Consider the following 25,137-nt stretch of genomic DNA (forward strand, 5'->3'; position numbering starts at 1 on the left):
TACTTGCAGTAAAGAGAGGAATAAAAAGATTTCGCTTGTTCTTGAAAAGTGTTAAATTTATTGTCAGAACAGATCTAAAGCATATGAAACAGATGTTGGCAAACAAAAGGTTGTTAGAAGAAGGTAGTACCAGAGTACTAAGATGGGCACTATGGCTAGAAGGTTTTGATTTTGATATTGTTTACAAATCTGGTGCAGAAAATTATCTTGCTGACATGCTTACCAGAGAGGGTGCTCAAGAAACCAAGGAGATCAAGATGTTCAGACCACTTAACCAGCACGAAGTTTCCACAAGTCAGTCCAGTCCACTTAACCAGCACGAAGCCTCCACAAGTCAGTCCAGTCATGTCGAGTCTAAAAGAGTTAAGTATGTTACAGTCTGTAGTAACTGTCATTATGAGTTTTGTCTAGAATGTCTATCAAAACAGGTCCGAGTCTTGCCATTATGCTTAAGACAAATCATTCTGCAAAAATGGTTTGATTCCGAGGAGTCTAGATGGTCATATACAAAAGAGTTACCATATAGGATTAGGCCATGGCGTGTTTATTATGCATTATCTAGGGAACCAGATCCTGTTTATTTTGGGTGTATTCAAAATACTGACTGGACATGGTCAGACTACTTTTCCATTCACCAAAGAGCTAGGATACATGGTTCGGTTAAGGTCATATTTTATGCTAATGCTATAGATCCCTCTAACAATTGGTGGAGTCCATGGTTTAAGCTATTCATGTTTAGATATTTGCCTAGAGCTAAAAGCATTTTTGATAGGACTTTTGCTGAGTTTGTCAGAATCTTTCATTGGGAAATGCATGTAGCTGTCCAAAATGATTTCGTCTTAGAGTTTGAATTCATCCACAAACACACAATTGTCATTCCTAATGAAGAAGATGAGTCCTTTAAGCTTTCTGTCAGATTCAGAGGATTGATATCAGTGGACCCACATGACAGGCCAACATTCATGTTCACATTTCCATTCTTTTGTTGTACCAGAGATGTAGCACCATATTGGCTAGATGAATCTGTCCCATACGAAGTGCTGGCTCCAAACAATGAAGAACTAATTGAAGAATTAATAGAACAAGACCAAATCAGGCTTGGCCATAATAATCCAGTTGTTCCAGATACTCATGCACATGATTATGATGACAGAGCTAACAGTGACTGATTGAAGGGATCAATCAAATGAAATCCTTTCATATCCTGCTTTATTTGTACATATACTGCTCTTCGGTTTCCGTGGGATTTAGTCCGAATAAAATCTCCACTGTGTAATTACTTTATCTTGCTGTTCTTTGGTTTGCGTGGGATTTGGTCCGAATAAAATCTCCACTGTGTAATTACTTTTGTATAAGAGCCGACGTCCTAGATTCCGGCCATCTTTTCACTTCAGAGATGTCATGATTCGGTCCCCATATGGCTTAGCCTCCAAGGGATGAGATAACAAGTGGTTGTCCCCACTTGCCCGAATCTTTAGGACTATTCATTACTTTTGTACAAAGTTCTTTCGTGATTCGTGATAGACATCTTGCATGATGTTCTAACGAATCTTTTAAGTTTCAAGTTCCCGGTAAAACCTTTCACCGGATGACCTGCTAGGATATTATAAATACTAGCAATGTAAGCTCATTAGGGGCATTGGAGTCTTGAGAGTTTTGAGAGAGTCTGAGTAGTGTTGTAGTCTGAGTGAAGTCTCCCTGCTCTGCATCTGCGAGAAGTTTTCTCGATCTGCTTGCATCACGGAGTTTAACTCTATAGTCTGTATTGTGAAGTTCGAGTTCTTTGAGTTTAGACGAGACGAGATCTCCCTGCTCTGCATCTGCGAGAAGTTTTCTCGATCTGCTTGCATCACGGAGCGCTAGTCTCATATCTGGAGTCTGTAATTATCTGAGAAGCAAATATATCTTGGCACATCTTTGCTGCATATCTGGTTCTTTGCTGCATATCTGGTTCTTTCTATGTTTTGTATATATATATATATATATATATATAACGCATGAAGTGAAGTCTTCGGATCATCTTAGAACAGTCAGCGAAGAGGAAGTAACGCAATACACAGTGATCAAGGGTGATACTTATCTCGGTGAAGTCTGCCTCTTACATATACACAGTGACAGCCCTCGGTGAAGTTTAATATAGCTCTCGGAAGACTATATATATACACAGTGACAGCTCTCAGTGAAGTCTGGATATAGCTTTCGGAAGACTGTATACACAGTGACACACATATCTCCTCTTGGTGGTAGCCCGTAGCTCTCGGTGAAGTCTGGATATAACTTTTGGAAGACTATATACACACATATCTCCTCTCGGTGGTAGCTCGTCCTATCATCATCAGAATAGCGAAGAACATGAAGGACTGTCTCACGACAGTGGCATGATTAAAGTAACTTATTCCTGAGCAAAGAACTGTAGTAGCCGAGGAAGAGGAGCCAAAGACTATGACAAGACAGCGAAGGTATAAGGAGACTGAAAACTGAAGGAGTACAGTGACATAAAGTCTATAGACTGTGGATTGAAGGCCGAACAATGTAGGGGATAGTGATAAGTACCTTGGAGGTAATCTTGAGTCAATTTTGTCAAGGGTCTTGGTATTCGTCAATTGGAATCTCTAAAGAAGAATTCTATGCGGGTAGAATTCTATGTGGGTTTTCCTCTCCAAGAGGGAGAGGTTTTGGCCCTGGCAAGATGCCAACATCTTGTGTTCGTGTATCTTTATTTTGGTAGCTATTTTATGAACTAATGAAGACATACTCTAATAATAATCAGTGAAGATTGGAATAAGAAGAAAAATGGAACAACACCTCACAAATAGTTATCATGCTAAGAAGAATCACATTAACTACATTTGCCCTAGATTCTTCAACAAAAGGAAGGCTTAAAGATGGATCAAGAGAAAGTGAAGGCCATAATCAATTGGGCAACCCCAAGAAGCAGTTCAGAGGTAAGAAGTTTTCATTGATTGGCAAGTTTTAACAAAAAATTTATCAAGAAGTTCAGTAGTATATGTTCTCCAATTGTAGAAACCATCAAAGAAAGAAATCAACCATTCCACTGGACAGAAGCAGCTAGTAAAAGTTTCAAATTATAAAAGAAAAAAGATTGCAGAACAACCTATTTTAGCATTGCCACATTTCAAAAAGCTGTTCCAGGTTGAGACCGACGTTAGTGGAACTGCAACAGGAGTTGTTCTAAGTCAAGAAGTAAAACCAATCACCTACTACAGTGAAAAACTCAATGAAGCCAAGCAAAAATACTCTTCTTATGATAAAGAATTCTATGCCATCATACAAACTTTAAAAAAATGGAGACATTATTTTATGCCAAAAGAGTTCATCCTTTACACAAATAATCATGCTTTACAATATATCAACAATCAGACAAAATTGAGTCAAAGACATGTTAAATGGATTGAATTCTTACAAAATTTTACATTTGTTATCAAACATAAAAGTGGGCATTCAAATAAAGTAGCAAATGCACTAAGCAGGATCAACTTAATTCTACAAGAATTCCAAGTGAATTTCTTAGGATTTGATGAGCTAAAAGATATGTATAAAGATGATCCAGATTTCAAAGAAGCTTATGCAGCTTGTGAAAATCCTGTAAGTAGAGATAGAACTCCATGGTTAGATTACATGATACAGGAAGGACTTTTGTTCAAAGGAAGTCAGTTATGCATTCCAAGATGTTCGATGAGAGAAAATTTGTTAAAAGAAAAACATAGTGGAGGCTTAGCAAGTCATTTTGGGCAAGATAAAACTCTAGCATAGTTACAAGCATTCTACTATTGGCCACGCATGCAAGCAGAAGTAAGAGGATTTGTTGAAAGATGCAGGATATGTCAATATGCTAAAGGAAGAAATCCGGAAATTGGACTGTATCAACCCTTACCAATACCAAATCGACCATGGGACTCTATAAGCATGGATTTTGTACTAGGATTACCCAAAACACAAAGAGGAAGTGACTCAATATTTGTTGTTGTTGACAGATTCTCAAAAATGGCACACTTTATAGCCTGCAAAAAGACAAATGAGGCAACTAAAATAGCAAACTTGTTTTTCAAAGAAATAGTTAGATTGCATGGATTACCTACAAGTATTGTTTTTGATAGAGACACCAGGTTTGTGGACCATTTTTGGAGAACTTCATGGAAAAAGTTAGGAACCAAACTAAGCTTTAGTTCAGCATATCATCTCCAAACTAATTGTAAGATATAGGTGGTAAATAGAAGCCTTGGAAATATCTTGAGGAGTTTGGTAAGTGAACATCCCAAACAAGGGAATCAGGTACTTTCTCAGGCAGTTTTTGCACATAACGACTCGCCTAACAGAATCACAGGATTAAGTCCATTCCAAATTGTTTACAGATCGTATCCAAGAGGAATTTATGAGTTAAGGAACCTTGGAAAACAAAAATTTAGAAGTGGAGATGGTGAAGGCTTTGCAGCGAATATGCAAGAAATACAGGACCGAGTCAAGCATCAATTACAAGAAAGTTGCAGCAAGTATAAACGAAGAGTATATACTATATTCTAAAAGAAGACAATTGGATTTTGAGGTTGGGGACATGGTTATGGCACATCTTCGGAAAAGGAAGATTTCCTAAAGGGGAATATAATAAGTTAAAACTGAAAAAGATTGGACCATGCAAAAATTTTGAGGAAGTTTTCCTCGAATGCTTTTGAAATAGAACTACCCAAAGGCTTTGGCATCTCACCAATATTTAAAGTTTCAGATCTATACTCCTTTAAGGAACCAATAAATGACCCTACAGATGCACCTGCTAGTGATAAAGTTCAGTGGGAGAAACAGCAACCTTCAGCACCAACAAAGCAGATTGAATTAATCATCAACAAAAGGGTGGCAAAAAGGACCAGGAATAAAGAGTATTTTCCATACTTGGTTAAATGGAAGAATCAACCAGTCGAAGATGCTACTTGGATGACAGCAATAGAGATTTCAAAATATGGTACCAATATTGAAGAACTCCAGAAGCAAAGCATATGAATGTATCTTTTCCTCCCCGGTAGTATGCTGCAGGAGCATCTCCTATTTTGTATTTATTTATTTATTTAATTTGGAGAATCTTAGAAAATTCTAGAATTTATGGAGACTCCTAGAATTTGCTAGAGATTAAGTAGTTAGGAAAAATTCCTAGAATTGATACGATTTCTCTCAACTTCCTCCAAATATCTAGGAAGGAGTTCTCTCTTTATGGAATTCAAGAGATTTCTCTCTCAACTTTCACAAATATCTAGGAAGGAGTTCTCTCTTTGTGGAATTCGATAGTTTTCCTCCTCTTGAATAAATAGCCATGTAATTCATTTGTAAAAGCAAGTTTTGAGAGAAAATAATTCAATGAATTGTTTGTTTGCTAATTTGTTCCTCTCGGCTCTGCATCATGAGTTCTCCCAGATCTCCTTCTGGGTGAAGTCATCCCATAGCCAACTCCAATGAAGAAGCTTTTGTCTAGCAAGGATCTTGTTGACCATTGGGATGACAACTAATGATTATATGAAAGACTCCATGCCCAAGGATGCTCCAGAGGACACTTGTACCATCAGATATCATCAATCAACAAAGTTTTTTAACTCTATTTCTATCTTCTCATCATCTTTCTTGTACCCAGATTCCACACTTTGTAAGGAATTGTAATAAGTGATACTAGTAATGATGAGTTTTGAGTCTGTAACAAGCCTAGGATGTTGGGACTCGATCAACAAACCAGTACACCTTGGAGTGTTGTTTTTATCTGGTTAATTATCCCTTCTTTTTTAGAAGCAGATAATTTTCTGTGTTTTTTCACTCACTTTTTACTCCAAAGTTAGAATGACGGTTTGAAGGCTGAGGCCCTAACAAATATTAGTGTCTAGAGTCGATGTATATTACCAAAATAGATCACACGAAAAAATTCATGGAATTTGGTTAGGTTTAGGTAGTCATTTTTTAATTTTTTAGATTTCCCGCAGGTCAAAAATTGCAAATAAAATTGTATTTAAATTGCAATAAGTGTAGTCTAGAGAAGTTGTACGGGATATGAGTAATCAAAATTACACCCTCAACTTTCTACTATGACACACTTTGAGAGGTTAATAATGTGTTTTGGACCCTCAAAACCCACATTTCCTAAGTTTATTGGAAATTGTGGCATTTAATTAGGCTAGAATTAAATAAAATAGAGAGAGATAAATTGTTCCATGTGATAGAATGACGTGGAAATGACTTGGGAATTATCCTAAGTCAAAGAGTTGAGTCAATGAACATGTGGAAGATGACTGAGCACACTGCATCATAAATACACCATTATTTCATAAAATCGAATTTCCCATAGATAAAGCAGCAGTTGCACATGTGGAAAATCGAATTTATTAGAGGAGCTCATGCACTGAAGGAATATTCCATGGTATATTTGGACTGAAGATTAGGTGGGGCCTCATCTCACAGTTATCTTAGGTTCTTCTACTCTTAGCACTCCACTCTTGAGGACTACGAGTTGCACATGGAGGAATCACACAGTTCATGGAGGAATCACGCAAAGCTATCTGGGGATCATCTACATATGTGGCATCACTTAGTTCGAGTTTGCATTTGTTGACTGGAGTTATCACGGTACTTGGATTCACTCATGGATGAGTTTACTATGCCATATATGGAAATTGATTTCCCTTGATGTGCACATATGGAATTCGATTTTGCTCTGATGTCTTTATCTTCTCCACATCGAACTTGACTTATCTTTCCTTGGGATTTGCTCCAAGTTCAGTTCTCACATGCATTCTTCCTTGGGATTTGCTCCCAACTCTCTCTATAATGAGACTATAAACTCTCATATTGTATCATGTAATAAGCTATTGGGTTTGAGGAAACTCTGCCATTTTGTACTTGCATACTTTCTTAATACAATCAAGACTTTGGGGCTATCTGGTTGGTGTTCTCTTGGCATTATGAAGTGATGTCATTTCATGCTACTGCTATTGTGTTTAATTTCTTTCGCATGTTGAATTAATATTAGTTTATACTTGCCATCTTGTTTGGATTGATGTGTGCAAGCTATCTTGCACATATCATTGATTTAGAGTAGTATTCTAGGGATAAGCTTGCCAATTCATTTTAGGAGGAATGTTTGGTTTATCTTATTCATTATATTGCTCTAATATTGTGCAAACTAATACGTTTTCAAGTGTGTTAAAAAGATCTTTTGTATTGTGTGCAAGAATCCATCTAGAAGTGGGAGAAATCTCAATTAGATCAACTCACTCCTAGAGTCACAGCGATCCAAGACTCAACCATTTTTTCGCTTCAAGTTTTCCATCCAACAAAGAGCAAAAGGGAGTTTTCTTACTCTATAGCTACTTGATCATCCATTTAAAATTCAAAATACTTCTTTGATTCTAGTTCTTTCAAAGTTATATCTCCTATTCAAAAGTCATTTCTAAAGCTAGGCAAATATGGGGGTTCACTCCCATTACTTGAGCCAGTACTTTGTAAATTAAATTCTAAGTTTAGTTTTGGTTTCTTTTTCCTAATTTCACATTGACAATTGGTATTTTTTGTGTTTTGCAGTCTGTTGCCCACTACGTGTCAACAGCCCATAGCAGTACACCTACTACACCCCCTTTTTTCACAAAAGGGATATCGCCTGATCAATGTGTCTGTGTTGTTCAACTATCATCATCAGTCTGATCATCATGTTATAATGTAAACCCACTTTGCATATATATGATGTAAATAATCTCAGCAAATCTGTGTCATGTATATAATTGCCTAGGTAAACCTACTTTTCTAGTCACGATCTACATTCTGGGAGGTTTGTTGTCTCACCGATCCATTCTCGGATGGTCGAAAGAGTTTTCCTTCAGTCTTACCCCAAAGCCAGAATGGATTTTGTCACTGGGATCTAAGGCAAGTCTTAGAGTTCTAGAACGAGTCTATGTAAAAGTGATTTGGGAATAATCCTAACTATTTGGTTAAGTTATTTTATTACAAATCGCTTGGTCTGCCTGATGTAGTCTGTGAGGGTATATTTCAAATGAGTTTTCTCCCTTGTGATGTAAAAAAATATGAAAATCATGATGTAAAGTGTTTTGAGGGTTGGAAAAATAATTTATCCCCTCACGGGTTAACTAATTAAATTTTCTAGCCAAAAATTAATTAAAATCCTAAGCCAGAAATTTAATTAATTCTAGGTCCTAGGTAAATTTAAATTCTCCAAATGAAAAATTCGTCAGTCCTTAAAAATTAAATTTTAAGAGGCACAGGGACTAAGGTAAATTAATTATTTTGATAAATTTTAAACCTTTGATCCCTGGGGTTATGTCAAACTCAAAATTTTGGGGAAATTAACTCTAAAATTTAATTTTTGAGTTAATTAAAATGCATTTAATTGAAAAATTCGAATTTTCCAAATATATAAATATTTTGACGGATGAGATTAAAAGGAATTTTAATCTTCATCAATAGTCGAGATTGCTTTGATGAGGATCACTCGAACTAGCCATTGGAGGATTTACCTTTAAATAGGAAGTCATTCGTCAGTCGATTCATCCGACCTTTGAGTCATGTGCTTAGCGAGAAGCTCTTGTGTAATCCTTTTATGGATAATAGAGAAAGACTTTGGGGTTAAGTTTTGCTGGTATTACTCTTCATGGGAATACTATAAGATGTGTTGTTTTCATGCATAATTTTTTCTAAAGCCATTGATGATACCTTCTAAAGAATGATTTGAGTACAGGTAACTTGCTCAGTTCTTGGGGTTTGAATAATAATCTAAATGTTGAACGTAATAGAAGGTATCTCTATTTGTCTGAGTTTTATTATTATTTTCTCGCTCTATTTTTAATGGCTGGATCGAGTTTTGCAGGAAAATCTTGATTTTAGATGCTCGGGCGTTAGGGGAAATTTTCAATTGGACTAGCCAACTCCGATCTGTGTTTTCTGAAGAGCCCGGCCAAATTAGCTTCGGGCTTATCATAGGATTTTATGTGTGATACACGAAGGGTTTTGAGTTAAGCACCTCCCTTAAAATTTAAAAATTTAATTTTTGTGTGGGAAATTGCTAGATCTGGCTATTGAGAGCCTTAAAATATTAGATATGGGAGCGGAGTTGGACTCATACTCCTCAGATCTGATAGATCTATCATTCTTGTGCATAGATCTGTAAATTTTTTTGGTTTTCTAACTTGAGTTTCTGGGGTTTTTTTTGTATATCTGGGTTCTGGGTGTTTTTTGTTTTCAGGTGCAGGTTGCAGACCTGAAAGAGAAGTTTGATTTGAAGCCAGATCTAGGTCCTTGAGGGTAAGATCTAGCTTCAAAATCACTTTTGCAAGGATATATTCCAACTTTTTTGCAGTCCAAAGGTCTTTAAATTTTTAATCTGGAAATTTTATAAGGGTTTCACTGCCAAATCTAAAGCATAACAAATGTATTGATGTAATATTCAAAAATTTCTGGGAAATTCTCTTAATTTTTTGGCTACCATTTTTCTGTCTATTGCCATATTGAGCCTCCATTCTGCTACGTTTTTCCCCTTCGAAAATTTCAAAAAAAATCTTTTACTGTGCGTTTTGGGGTTTTCTGGAAAATTTCAGATTTATTTTTCCATCACTTTTTCGCCTTTCTCGCTGCCCCATCGACCTACATATTATTTCTTTAACTGTTGCCTTTGAAATCTGCCTTCGCTGCTCCTCAAACCTGCAGCTATAACCCCTCATCCACAGCCACGTCAACCCTCACTACCCATTACCCTATCTGTCCTCCTTTTCCTTGCTAAACCCTCGCTCCCTTTTTTCCTGCGATTTCTCTCTTCTCCTGCAAACCTTGTTTGCCATCCTCCAAGCTCTCACCCTCGTTCCCACTCCATTTCCCTCGCGTCCTTCATCCTTTCCGACTTGCACCTCCTCCAAACCTCCATCCTTCACCGTTGTCGAGCTCCAACCTACAAACGCACATAACAAACAAAAAACATTTCGATTTTTTTATTACTTTTGTAGGTTTTAGTTAGGGTTAGCTTTCGACTTTTCTTTATTTTCATTTGTATTATTATGAGGTTTGATTTTTATTATTTCACTTTAGTTTGGTCAAATACATTTTAGTTTTAAAAAAAAAAATTGTTTGTTTGTTTGTTTGGGTTGTTGTTTTTAGATTTTTTTTATTTTTTGATTTGATTTTTGTTTTACGTTTTTTTAAACTTATGATTTTGATTTTTATTCTCATTTGAAAAACATAAAAATTCTAAAAAATTTAAAAAAAACGATAAAAAATATAAAAAAAATGTGTTGACTTTAGAATTGGTAACAAAATAAATCAAATGCGGTACTTAAGCTTTTGCATTAAATATTTTTAATGTGGCCTATGACCCATTGAAAATTTAATTTATTAACCCTTTGATTTAGTTTGATTTCTCATTTTCCACATTAAAGTTATTGTCTAAGGAATAATTAAAATTCTAATCTAAAGTTCCTTGGTGTCTTTGGTGTCAAGTGCAAAATCTTAATTTTTTGTGATTTCTCTATTGTCAAGGTGCGATAAATGTTTAAAAAATCATATTGACTGTTGGAGAAAGATAATTTTGTTAGACTATCCTGCATGCTATAGTTTTGAGCACTTTTATTCGCCACTTTGCCACAACATTATAAATTGCTCTGGATAACTTGTTTTTATTGAGTCTAAGGTTAATTCAAATTAAAGGCACTAGTCTATAATCAATTATATCTTATGGTTGTGTCTTATTTTGATCTATCTATCTCAATTGACCAAGATTTGTTCTAAGTTCATCAAGTTGTTCATTCTTAAAATCTCCTAGACCTTGTGTTCCACAAACTATCCTCATCCATTCACCTTAGGGACTACCCCCCTTGACTTGTCTAGGAGAGAGTCTAAACGGAGTGAGTAAGGATTCGAGTGACAACCCTTACTCTGAGCATTGTCGCGGTGCCTAAACACTTTGTGCAACAACACAACCCATAGGCTTGAGCATTGGGCAGCAAGGACCTTGAGGAGAAGCTTTGGAAAACTACTCACTCGTGTGTATGCAAGACCCCCTCACGCTATCCAAAGACTGATTTCTAGGGAGGCCATAAGCACTTAGGAGAGAGTTGCAAACTCCTCTAGGCCGTGGGTCTTTTGAGCTTTGTGAATCTCTTTTGGAGAGTTATTTTCCATCTTCAAGTTTGTTGTTATATTTTTGGGGAAAGAGTCTAGCTATGTTAGAGTCTAATCTTTGTAAAGATCTCTCTCGTATTGTGGGCTGCCCTCTTAGAGGCATTTTTACCCGCTTTAAGCACTAATAAAAGACAAAAAAAATTGTTGGAGGGAGCTTGGGATTTTTCCCATGGCATCCCCCTTCCTCACTTAGAGAAGGGATTCTTGTGGGTGGTCTAATCTTGCTTCTAGTTTTTCTTAGCTTTCTAGTTTTTTTAATTTCATATTGTGCATGCTTAAAATCAACACATTTCATTCCACATGCAAAATTCTACTAATCTTGTATTTAAATTCCCACATGCATACGCTTCCAAATTGAAAACTTGAGAAAATCTCATCTTATGTGTAAACACTTCATACTTTGGCAAGTTTTAATTGTTTCATAATTTCTTCAAGTATATGCTTCACTATTTGGTCAATTTATGCTATATGTCATGAAAACTATTTAAGCACTATCATTTATTTGAAACAATTGTAGCTTAAAGAAATATATTTCGTTGTACTTGCTTATTTTCCATTCAATGGTGCAAACACATATGAGCTTATTTACATTCTAGCCTCTCAAGTTTTGCAAACTATTTCTCTTTGAAGCATTTGCATGAAGCATTAGTTTAATTTGGGGAATTAACACAATTTGCACTTCATTTAGGCATTTTAGTATAGGAAGGCCCCAAACCTCACTAAAACTTACCTCCAACTTAAATTCATTGAATAGACTTTTAGGGACCCTCCACCTCTATTGACTCCTCATTGTGAGATCCAAATATTTGGGCGAGGATGAAGTCTGAGGACTAGAGTTCAATTGTAACTTTGTCTCAGCACTAATCAAAAAAAATGAACCAAGAACATCATTCCATCACATTTGCTTTGGTTTAAATTCTCACATGCAAATCTTATTTCAAGAGGAACTTCGGATGTAAGCATTGTAATCTCTTTTAATTTTGCAACAAGTTCAATTTTCTTGTACTTGGAAATTGACTCATCTTCTGGTTTAATTGCATATTGTCATGGATGGTTGGTTTCACTTTCAAGTACTATTATTTTGGGTTGAAAACTTAATTGCATGTTGTCATCTTGGTCTAACATTTGAGTTCTTTTTATCCTTTTGAGCAAGATAGTTTCCATGCTTTGATTTGTAGACTTATTCATCTTGAAAGCATTTATAATATCTTGTCTTGACAATTTATTGTTTCACACTTCAGAGTTATTTTGGCTTTCCATTTGAAAGCATTTCACTTCATTTTAAGCAAGATACAATTTCATTTCTTAAAGAGCAAATACTTGGAAGGCACTGGTAGTTTATGTATTTCATGCTTATCTTACGATGGTTATTGCTCATATCAACTTTTGCTTATAAATCTTAAAGAGATAATCTATTTAACTCTAACAATTCCCCTAGAAACTCACATCTTTTTTTAACTTAACTTTTCATTAGGGACCACCCCCCTTAGATAACCTAGGAGATAGCTCAAACAGAGAGAGTCGGGATTAGATTGACAGCCCCTTCTCTAAGTTCCCTGCCACCAACCACACCATGTGGGGTTGAAGGCTTTTCTCACTAACTTGTAGGTAGGTGTAGGCGACAGGGTGTTAAGTTTAGGTATGTTCTATGCTTAGAGCAATTTATTTCAATTTTCATAATTAGTTCACATCAGCATTAAAGTAAATTGCAGATAGAACATAAACATAAATCGCAGGAGACAAGTCAAGACAAGAGGACACAAGATGTGGCACTAGCCAGGGACAAACCCCAATGTGGGGAAACTCTTGATCAATTCTTCTTATATGTTCTTCAATAGTTCAGCAAAGAGAGAGAGAGAGATAGTACATTTACAACAGAAGTCAACACTTTGACTTATCTAGATAAGAGCATAGATCATCTCTAAGAAGATGATACATGAGATCAATTGAAGATATGCTACTTCAACTGATTCTCCAAGGTGACTCCTTCACCTATCATTGTGTTGCATGCTGGCATGCTGCACCATGTTGCACCCATCATCACAATGTTGGACCTTACTGATGCACCTTATGTTGCATTGTTGTCCCAGTGTTTAGCACTGTTGTACCTTGTGCCACTGTTGCACCATGCTGTCACCCATGTGCTTGCTGCACCATTGCTGCTTCGTGTACTTGTTGCACCAAGTACCATACTGTTGTCCCATGCATCTTGGCAGCACTATGTCACCTTGTCGTCCCATGCATCTTGGCAGCATTATGTCTTGTTGTCCCATGCATCTTGGCAGCATTATGTCACCTTGTTGTCCCATGCATCTTGGCAACATTATGTCTCCTTGTTGTCCCATGCATATTGGCAGCATTATGTCTTGCTGTCCCATGCATCTTGGCAGCATTATGTCACCTTGTTGTCCCATGCATATTGGCAGCATTATGTCTTGCTGTCCCATGCATCTTGGCAGCATTATGTCTTGTTGTCCCATGCACCATACTATTATGTACAGCCACCAATTTGGCTCCCACAGACTGCCCAACAATCTGGTCCAAACTAATCCTCAACACCTACAAGAAATGTCATAGACAACATACCTTAGCTCACTGTTTTGAGGTCTGATTTGTTTGCTGCAACTTAGGTCTGGTTAGGGCATATCACAGTGTCTTTGCCAGCCTTCTTTTCTGCCCAGATTTGCTCCAAGGTGATGCGGTTGCCCTTCCTTGTGGGGATGAGACCCTTCACAATAATCCTGGGCAGTTCTAGCCTTTACAAGGTCCATGGCCTACCCTCACAGCAAGCTTCCATAGATTTGCAACAAACTGGTTAAGGGTTTGCCCGTCCTCTAAATAGTTGATGTGGCTGCCCTTCCTTGCAATAATTCGGTCACCTGAGATGGCCTAAGACAGCCCTTCAAACCTTCGCTGGAATGTTGCCTTAGCTGCGGCTAAAACAGAGAATGTTTAGGGTGGTTGAACAGCGTTTAGGGCAGCTTTGATCTGGACAGCGTATAGCCTTGTGTCCACCATAAGAGTTGCCCTCCATGTAAGCTACCACATCAGGACGTAGAGCCTTCTCTTCATTGCCTGCATCTAGATCTAGGGCATGCCTTCTCTATGACAGCGTTGAGCTAGGGCATCCTCTCCTTAGGGCTGCGTAGATTCTTAGGATCTCTTCCTCCCACCAAAAACCCAAAGACAAGTGGAGAGGAAGAGAACACAAGAAGTGTGTGTGAGAAATGACTCTCAAGTCATCTCCTTTTATACTAAAACGTTGAGCACATGTGGGGTTTATTTGGTTGTTGGCCGACCTTGACGAATTGTCTTATAACACAAATAAATTCATAACTTCATGAATACTTATCGGAATCGGATGATCTTTAGATCAATCCTACACCTCTTGATGAGAGGGTTCCGGGAAAAATATCAGCTGCCATAAATAAGATGACCCACATGGAGTTTGGCCCTAGTTTCCAATTTTAACACTCCCTCTCAACTAGGGAGAACTCCATCCGCTGATCCATATGTTCGACTATACTATCTCTGCCATCAGTGCCCCGCACTGCTCTATTTTGCCGAGCTCTGCTCTGCCCTGCTCTGCTTAGCTCTGCTCTGCTCTGTTGAACCATGAAGAAGAAGAATTGATCAAGAATGTCTCATACCATTCTCTACTGACCCAAAGTCAGTTTTATTGATCCCAGATCAATATCACAAGAGAGTGTCTCAAATCATTCACACTGATCCTAGATCAGTTTCATTGATCCCCGATTAATGGAGGTCATCCTAGCATAGGGAGTGCGGTAGATACAATGATGCGTCCATCGATAGTACTACTATGGTCCCTAACCCCATTTCCCTGCTCATTGATCAGATGAGAGGTACTTCCCATGAGTCCCAGACTGCATGGCTAGGATGCCTCAACAAGAAAACTAATCATCCTGTCCACAGGAGAACGAATCATCCCGTCCAACAGTCGCCACAGGAGAACTAATCATAATGTCCCACAATCGCCACAGGAGAACTAATCATCCTGGCCCACAGGAGAACTAACCATCCTGGCCCACAGGAGCCACAGGAGAACTAATCATCCAGGCGCACAGGAGAACTAATCATCCTGTCTCACAGCCATGGGGTGTCACAGGGGAAGGTTGAACCTTTCACCCTATACATAGCGCACCACCAGGGGAGGGTGAGTTACCCTGTGGTCGCATGTCGCTCCAAGAAGTACCCTGCACCCCCCTGGAGCTCCCAGAGCTCAATCATACATCATGCAGGACCCTTATAAGAAGGTCTCTCAACGACTCCAAGTCGTTTGGGAAAGTCACAAATTTGACCTTTCCCTGGGGCTTTGACAGAATGTCTGCGACCTGTACATTAGTCTCAATGCGATGGAGCCTCCTTGCTCATCGACATACCATATCCCAAATAAGGTAGTATCTGATGTCTATATGCTGGAGCAATTATAGAATATGAGATTCCTCAACAATCGAATCCCCTCCTAGTTGACACAGAGGATTATGGTGGTATCCATCATGTGTACAAATAGCTCGCTGAAGAGCTTCCACAACCAGGCAGCTTCACACGAGATCATACTCGTAGCTATGTATTCGGTCTCAGTGGTGCTTATAGCAACCAACTTCTGCTTCCTACTTATCCATGATATCAAAGCAAAATCCAAAGAGAACCAGCACTCAAAAGTGCTCTTGCGATCCTCCACATTGCCTGCCCAGTCAGCATTCGAATAATCATGCAGCTTCACATTTCCGACAGTGTATCTCAATTCATGATAGATTGTGCCCCGAAGATAACTTAGAAGATTCTTGGCACCAATCCAGTGAGGCTCAACTATATATGAGCTCATCATGCTAACTGCAAAACATATGTCCGGACAGAAGTTCACCAAGAACATCAACGCGAATGAGTTTATGAAACTCAGAGGCATTTCCCAAATCTGGTTCGACATCACTACCATATAACTTCTAAAAGTTAAGATCCTCGAGGAAGTCACAGGCTTGCAGTTTATCATTCCACATCCGGAATCCAACTCCCTCTTACTTCTGCAAATGAGAGGGTTTGCACCTCTCAAAAATAGGTCATCCTCATAAAGTGTCGGTATGAGAGGTCTATCATCCACAACCTTCGGGTAATGGTTTGGATCGGTTTCACTCCTAGTGAATCTCAGCTTCATCAGACAGCTAGCAATCCTCTCATACTATGCCCGGGGTGTTTTGCTTCAAGCCATAGAGGGCTTTCTTCCACCTATATACATGAGATTCCCAATCATAAATCTCAAACTCCTCAAGTTGTTCCAAACCTATGGACCTGTTACATGAGGGGAATGGTCCCCTTGTAAGATTTTCCTTCAGTACATCTCAGACATGTACCTTCATGCTCTTCTTGAATTCAGGCATCCCCGTCACCATTTGACTCACATCAGGTAGGGCCCCATAAGTAGACCTCTGGTGTTATAGATGTGATATGTCAATTGACATGATCCCCAATGGACCATCTTGCAACTTGATACAAATTGCCAACAATGAACCCATGAGAAAAAGCATCTTTGAAAATTCTATTTTTAAACACGTACCTTTCCATCGATGAATGCCACGCTGAAACCTTTGACTTCCATTTCCGACATGGACACTAGGTTCTTCTTGCGATTAGGTACATAAAAGAGATTCTTGTAAATGAATAGAGTTACCCTCATTCAATTGAGGGGTAACATTCCCTACACCCTTTCCGGGATAGGTGGCATCGACTCCAAGTATAATCCCACAGTTGTTTCTGTCTCTACCAAATTCGAGAGAGCACCCTTCTATCCGATGAGGTGCCTTGAAGCACTACGATCAATAAGCCAGATTCCCAAAGAATCTGAAGGAGAGGGCCAATACAAGATAACGCTTCTTTATCTTATTAGAAACAACATTTGATTCTTCATACCTGGGGTTCCTTGCTTTCTCTGAAAAGTCTGTCGTTTCCTTAATGACCTGCATTACCTGTCATTCCTCTGATCATTGAAGATGTCCCTGGAATGATTGTTATCACCATCAAGTGATGTGTCCCTACCTCAGACACTCCTACGAATAATGGCCGAACTTATTACAACCAAGGCATTTGCCTATCCTTCCACTATTAGATCCGGACTTCCCATTGAAGTGATCTTTAGGTAGGCCATCAGAAACTTCCATTGTGCCATTCTGATAATATTCTCTACTTCGACTTCACCCTTGGTGAATTTGAAGAGGGATGAGGAATCAATTGATCCTTTTGTCCTTTCCCAACTGTCTTTGGTGATTGATCTTCACTCTTGCTCGGGCATTGTCTTCACCTTAGCTCTGATACCATGTTAAGTTTAGGTATGTTCTATGCTTAGAGCAATTTATTTCAATTTTCATAGTTAGCTCACATCAGCATTAAAGTAAATTGTAGATAGAACATAAACATAAATCGCAGGAGACAAGCCAAGACAAGAGGACACAAGATGTGGCGCTAACCAGGAACAAACCCCAATGTGGGGAACCCTTGATCAATTCTTCTTATATGTTCTTCAATAGTTCAGCGGAGAGAGAGAAAGATAGTACATTTACAACAGAAGTCAACACTTTGACTTATCTAGATAAGAGCATAGATCATCTCTAAGAAGATGATACATGAGATCAGTTGAAGACATGCTGCTTCAACTGATTCTCCAAGGTGACTCCTTCACCTATCATTGTGTTGCATGTTGCACCATGTTGCACCCATCATCACAATGCTGGACCTTATGACCATGCTGTACACATCATACTGCTGCACCTTATGTTGCATTGTTGTCCCAGTGTTTAGCACTGTTGTACCTTGTGCCACTGCTGCACCATGTTGTCACCCATGTGCTTGCTGCACCATTGCTGCTTCGTGTACTTGCTGCACCAAGTACCATACTGTTGTCCCATGCATCTTGGCAGCACTATGTCACCTTGCCATCCCATGCATCTTGGCAGCATTATGTCACCTTGTTGTCCCATGCATCTTGGCAGCATTATGTCTTGTTGTCCCATGCATCTTGGCAGTATTGTCTTGTTGTCCCATGCATCTTGGCAGCATTATGTCTCCTTGTTGTCCCATGCATATTGGCAGCATTATGTCACCTTGCTGTCCCATGCATATTGGCAGCATTATGTCTTGTTGTCCCATGCATCTTGGCAACATTATGTCTTGTTGTCCCATGCACCATACTATTATGTACAGCCACCAATTTGGCTCCCACAGACTGCCCAACAATCTGGTCCAAACTGATCCTCAACACCTACAAGAAATGTCATAGACAACATACCTTAGCTCACTGTTTTGAGGTCTGATTTGTTTGTTGCAACTTAGGTCTGGTTAGGGCATATCACAGTGTCTTTGCCAGCCTTCTTTTCCGCCCAGATTTGCTCCAAGGTGATGTGGTTGCCCTTCCTTGTGGGGATGAGACCCTTCACAATAATCCTGGGCGGTTCTAGCCTTTACAAGGTCCACGGCCTGCCCTCACAGCAAGCTTCCATAGATTTGCAGCAAACTGGTTAAGGGTTTGCCCGTCCTCTAAACAGTTGATGCGGCTGCCCTTCCTTGCAATAATTGGTCACCTGAGATGGCCTAAGACAGCCCTTCAAACCTTCATTGGAATGTTGCCTTAGTTGCGGCTAAAACAGAGAATGTTTAGGGTGGCTGAACAGCGTTTAGGGTAGCTTTGATCTGGACAGTGTATAGCCTTGTGTCCACCATAAGAGTTGCCCTCCATGTAAGCTACCACATCAGGACGTAGAGCCTTCTCTTCATTGCCTGCATCTAGATCTAGAGCATGCCTTCTCTATGACAGCGTTGAGCTAGGGCATCCTCTCCATAGGGCTGCGTAGATTCTTAGGATCTCTTCCTCCCACCAAAAACCCAAAGAGAAGTGGAGAGGAAGAGAACACAACAAGTGTGTGTGAGAAATGACTCTTGAGTCATCTCCTTTTATACTAAAACGTTCAGCACATGTGGGGTTTATTTGGTTGTTGGCCGGCCTTGACGAATTGTCTTATAACACAAATAAATTCATAACTTCATGAATACTTATCGGAATCGGATGATCTTTAGATCAATCCTACACCTCTCGATGAGAGGGATCCGGGAAAAATATTAGCTGCCATAAATAAGATGACCCGCATGGAGTTTGGCCCCAATTGCCAATTTTAACACAGGGTCAACAAATCCCATCCACAAAAGTTGTCCACCGCTTAACGCAACCCTTTACAGCAACTTTTACTAGCTCTAAATCACTCAAAGTTTCCCCAAAAGCTACAAGCTCATCATTAGCCAACTAGATCTTAGTGAGGCATGATGTCATAGTCTCAGATCTGTTCACTCTGATGTTGTTTAATTTCTCCTATATTACCATTTTCTTGTTTTCATTTGAACTTTGATAAAGACTGGTGAAAGCTACCCACATTTGACGTCTAGTGTCCTTCCCTAATATGTGAGGAATTATGTGATCCCTCACACCATCCAAAATTATACACCTTGCTTTCATATCTTTAAGATTGTGTTTTGTTGCAAGGTTTGGATCTTAAGGGACTTGAATGCCTTTGTTTACAAGATCCCACAAACCATTCATCTTCAGGATCATGGTAATTCGTTCCTTCCAAGGACTGAAATTAGCAGCCCCACCCAGCCTGTCTTCATATCGTAGACTGTTCAAAGATGCCATCTTCACAAATCAACCACGGTCACAAATCCCGCTACAAAATTTAAGAAAAAATTGTTGTTGTCATAAAAAGAAAACTCACTACTGCAAACCCTCATGATCTCAGATCTCTCTCTCGAAGTTTTCTAGATAGCTCTGATACCATGTTAAATTTCACATACTAGCCAGATTTATTTTCTCATGGCAATAACTTTATTCCCAACAATTTATTAATTTAGCCAAATAAATATTGAATTACCAAAACATAAAATCATTGGTATTTTTAACTTCTAGAAATGAATATCTACAGTGGAATATAAATCACAGAAATCAACCAGACACTGCAAAAAACAATTTACCCACAACAATTCTTCATCATCTGTTAATCTAGAAAATCTGGGTTTTTGACCCACAGGGATACAAGGAAATGTACAATAACTGGACCCTGTACTCAGCCCCCAAGGATGAATTCAGCCCAAGGAATTCGGCCACCCGAAAATAGAGCTTTAGAAGAAATCAGCCTGGAGAAATTATGCCCAATCAATTAGCTAGCAAATCGACCTACACCTCCCCGTGTTATCACTGCCCCTTAGGAAAACTCGACCCCCTAGCAATTCAGCTTTCTCCAAATCAAATCGACCTTCCTTCAACAACTCAGCCCTATAATCTCCTCAACTCGACCTCCTGCATTCACCTTCCATTCACTCATACTTCTCCTCCTCTATGTTCCATTCCACTGAGCCACTCGCACTAGAGAAAATCACTCTCTCTATGATGACTCCTCTCTTGATTTCTTGTGTGGCTTCACCTCTTCATTAGGATTCCTTTATAATCTCCATTAAGTCCAAAAGCCTAACCCGAATCTCCCTTCTAGAATATCTTGGAGGTCAACAGTTGAGATTATTTCTAAGTCACTTAAATAATTAACTTATTTATCCTTAGAAAATGACTTTATAGTCCACAATAATTAATTGACTATAATCATTGTACTTTCCTAAGTTAGACTTAGGAAAGAAGACATAAATCACTTACTCCACCAAGCAAGCACCTAAAGAGGCAATATATCAGCGCCCACATGCTATGACACCAAGCCCATGCAAAAGACCTTCCGAAGCTACCACAAGCTTCAACATGCATCAAGTGGCATCTCAACCTATGTACAAGCCTCCCACCCCTTGGATTAACTTCCCACAACAATTGCATTCTACTCCCCTTGAGCCCAAATCCTTGCAATGGTTCCATGCATGGTCCCTTTCCCTTCTCAAAGCCATGGGATTGAATTAAACAATTTAAACAAATAGCCAATAGGTTTATAAAGTTGTCTTAATTTTTAAACGAGAAATCAGAAAATTCAATATAACAAAATGAGGGTTTGAATTTGCATGAACCGTCCAAATGGGAACAAGGTTTTGGCAAAATATCTCCTTCAATCTACTATGAAATCAGCAAACAGCAAATGCTTATTGAAACCCCTCCAAAATAAATACCTACCCAACTCCAAATCCAGTGACACAACCAATGAATGTTACATCTCCAAATGCTCATAATGATAAATGTGCAAGGTAATATGGGTTGGGGATTGTGTTCATAAAGAGGGGATTAGGATTTTCAGGCATTAAGTTTTTATGTCTTGGATTTTTTTATTCTCTTTTACCTTTGGCTCACTAGACCCACACATAAGCAGTTGTTAGCTTTCAAGGTTTTAAACCAAACGTGTTTGTACCATGTCTAGATGTGCCTCATGAGATTTGGGGTACATGTTGTATGATCGACCCCCTTGATGACTTGTGATGGATTTGGATATGGAGTGTGGCCGATGATGGACTTGCATATTGGAAATGGCTTACTAAATGGTTGCTTGACCTTAGTAGCGTACTTAAATAATAGTCTTCCCTAGGGTGTTGGAGATCTTCAAACAGCTTTAGTGACATTTGACATGATGGCCAAATGGAGATGCTTGCTTAGAGAACCCTTGCATTAGAGTGTTTTGCATTTTGGAGGTGTGCATTCAACTTTGACAACACATGTTAGCTTAGACGATTGTATAGAGTCTCAAAGTTGACTTGAGGATGCTTGGGATGCAACAGTGTTCATGCATGGAGAGTGGACCTATAGGAGTACATGGCTTAAGAGGTTTGTTGGAACCTTTAGAGGTTTATAGGAAAAGCATCGGACACACATTGTGAAGTACATGGCTTAGGAGCTTCGTTAAAGTCTGTGGACACTTGTAAGAGCAGCATTGGACACACACTATGAAGTGCCCTTGCATTTGGAGCCTTGCTTGTGGACAACATCACGTTGGAGCTTGGCATGTGTCCCTTGGAGTACAACACTCCAATGTGTGAGCCTATATGTGTCATTGTAAATTGCTTGTAAGAGCATAGACCCACATATGTATTGTTGGCCTCCCTTACCTCTTGTATATATAGAGGAAGGACAAAGTCCTTTACTCATTCATCATTCTTGTTCATATTAGGTTAGAGATGTGACTCGAACAAGTGAACTTGCCTTTTTCTATCTTTTGAATCTTCTTTTGTACTTTATCTCTTGTCTTTGAGTCGCTAGGGTTACATGGACCTTCATCGAGCATCATGAATACTAGGGTTGAGGTTTTATCCCTTAAGGACTTGGAGGTAGGGTTTTGAAATGAAACCATAGGATGTACTCGCTAAAAAGTAGAGGAAATGTTTTTCCTCAAAGGTCATGTTTGTGTGAAGCATGCTTGTTGGAGCTCCTTGGTGTGAGCTAAAGCCTTCATTGTTTTCCCTAGCTAGGGTTTGGAGTTCTTGAGGATTGCACTAGTTTTGGGATGAGGCTATGGTATGCCCATTGCACATGAACTTCATCTTTATGCATATCAATGAATTTTTCGGCTGCCAAATACTTGTGTAATTGCAGATTTGATTTTCAACGATCTCTTCATGTTTTGGTAATTTCCAGTGTGTATATGTCTTTCTGATTTGACACAAGTTAAGGATGATTTGCAAAGTTATTTAGCATTTATATTAAAGAAGATAAGGACACATTTGCTGCTGTATTTACAGTTGCCAAAACTGATATTTAGATATGTTATGTGCATCACAAGATTGCCCTAGAGGGTTGAAACTTATTAAAACAATTGGTATCTCACTTCTTGAATTGCCTATTCAATTGGGGTTATTAAGCGCTGAAATATTGTCCGCTGTTGCAGCTACTTTATTTATATTTCATAACAACCCTACGGCTGAAAATTCACACGATTAAGAACCGGGAAACCTCTAATTTATACCTGAAATTTTTGTTTTGCATTAGTTATCATTTGTCCAGAAATTTCTACAGTGGCCCAACCAGCACCCTCAAGATTGGTAAGTCATGTCTAATTCATCCAAGTAACCAATTTTCATCTGACTTCGCGAAGAAAACCACCAATTCTGACCACTTTGGGCCAAAAACCACTCAGACTGAGTCTCAACCTGACTCTGCCAATTCTAATAACATTGCTATCAACACAATGCATTTCCTACTAGAATAGTAAACTGTGACTCACACACATGCTCTAGCGCATTATTATCTTTGATAAGCAAAGTCAATAACTTTACTGATCGAATCAATCCTTAGTATTGGAACAAGATTAAAAATAACCCCTGAAAACAAAAAAAGCACAACAGTGGACAAAATTACAAGATACAAACAACCAATTCTCATAATTTATGATGAGAAAGGATTATTTTTTAAACCATGCAGCCGTCAGAGAACCTGCAGCAACTATAGAATTAAAATAGTAATTATTAACTATTGTGTTCAGCATTTGTAGCTATGCTGTGAACACACATTATGCACAAATTAGGAATCCTCACAAATGATGACAAGTGCTGAACAATTTTCTAATTGCATAATATGTTAGCAGCAAACCGTATAGAACAAGGAAAATTCTCTGTTCTGCAATAAACAAAGGTAACAAGAAAAAGATGATAAATAGAAGGATCTTACGGAAAAGACAGTTATTACCTTTCCTGAAATGATTTCATCATTATCTGGAAATGGACTGATTTTTGACACACTTTCCCTAAACTTAACTGCAATGTCAGAGACCATGTTTTTGATAAATGCTAAGATCTCCACACGGTTTTGGACCTGCACAAAAATCCACAAATAATAAAACCCTAACATCTTGACCATATTATTTGGTAGATCACATTAAACATATCAACAGAGTAGTGAAAACCATTCTGATATGCAGAAAGAAAAAAACAAATTCAGCCTATAGAATATAATGATTAATTCTCCAAACGAAGATATGGAAAAACAGAACAAAAAACAACAGAGAAAATTTTATTCCATAAGCTACAATAGTAAATAAGGCCCATACCTGGAATTCACTAAACTGTTGCGTGGACCACTGTAAGCACTGAAATTGATTAAAGTCGTACAGTTCATTACCAGGCCCAATCCAACTTAGCCCTCCTTCCTTCACCACCTCATCATATGCTTTCTGGGCAACCTTCAAGCTTGCAGTATGGACCTCAGCCAGTTTTCTAGGTGGCATAGGTCTTCTGTGTCTCTCACTATTACTGACTGAATTCTCTGCATCTATCATTTTCTGGGCCTCATTCATGTAATCTCTAATAGCAGCAGAAAAAGCCTCATTGTATGCAATCTGGTATGCAGCCTTTCCACTGTTTAGTATGGATGAAATCTTTCCTTTATTAATGTCTGTAACTTGAATACATCTAACCAAAATTTGCTCATGCATCTGCTTACATGCTTCATGATATTGCTGACTGCCTTGATGGGGACCGACAAGGCCCTCATACCTGAACACATTAACGAATATCATTCAAAATTGTAATCATTGAGATTTACTGACGCATACAGAACAATCTGTTATACAAGGAATTTAAATTTTGCACCCATTCAGCCTTTCATGGCAAGATGTGGCTTATTGATATTTATCAAGACTCTTATACGTGCTTATTGATGTTTATCAGGACTCTTGTACTTCTAATTTCTTCTCCTATTGATCCGATAACATCAAATTCCTTGTCATTAATATGCACTTTTTATATCTTTTGCATAAATTTTAGCTGATAATTGCAGGAATATCGAGAAAACAGTTGGTTATTTTTACTACTATATAAGATTAAGACAGAGAGGAATAAATACTATCAAACATTACGTAAACACAAGTCTGTCTTTATATCGCTTATGAACTCTAAGACATGTAAATGTTGGTAGGTGTTGGACACCTAATCCGCTAAGGGTTGGTGTGGAATGTAAACAGTCAAAGGGAGTCCAAGAGACCACTTGGTATATGGAAACCA

At 38.6% G+C, this 25,137-nt stretch overlaps 1 protein-coding gene across 1 annotated transcript in view; it reads right to left on the bottom strand.

The window, feature by feature from the left end:
* The window catches only part of LOC149186801 (uncharacterized), a 281,601-nt gene that overhangs the window by 158,875 nt on the left and 97,589 nt on the right, over window positions 1-25,137 (bottom strand). The window contains exons 8-9 of the mRNA XM_089411139.1: window positions 24,186-24,630; window positions 23,825-23,950 (exon numbers count right to left, since the gene is read on the bottom strand). Coding sequence (XP_089267265.1) covers window positions 23,825-23,950; window positions 24,186-24,630 — 571 coding nt within the window. The remainder of the gene's footprint in view (window positions 1-23,824; window positions 23,951-24,185; window positions 24,631-25,137) is intronic.

Source organism: Pinus tabuliformis, chromosome 3_1, assembly GCF_031772625.1.
Source record: "Pinus tabuliformis cultivar Carrire ecotype Pingquan chromosome 3_1, CPIR1, whole genome shotgun sequence".
Lineage (NCBI taxonomy): Eukaryota > Viridiplantae > Streptophyta > Pinopsida > Pinales > Pinaceae > Pinus > Pinus tabuliformis.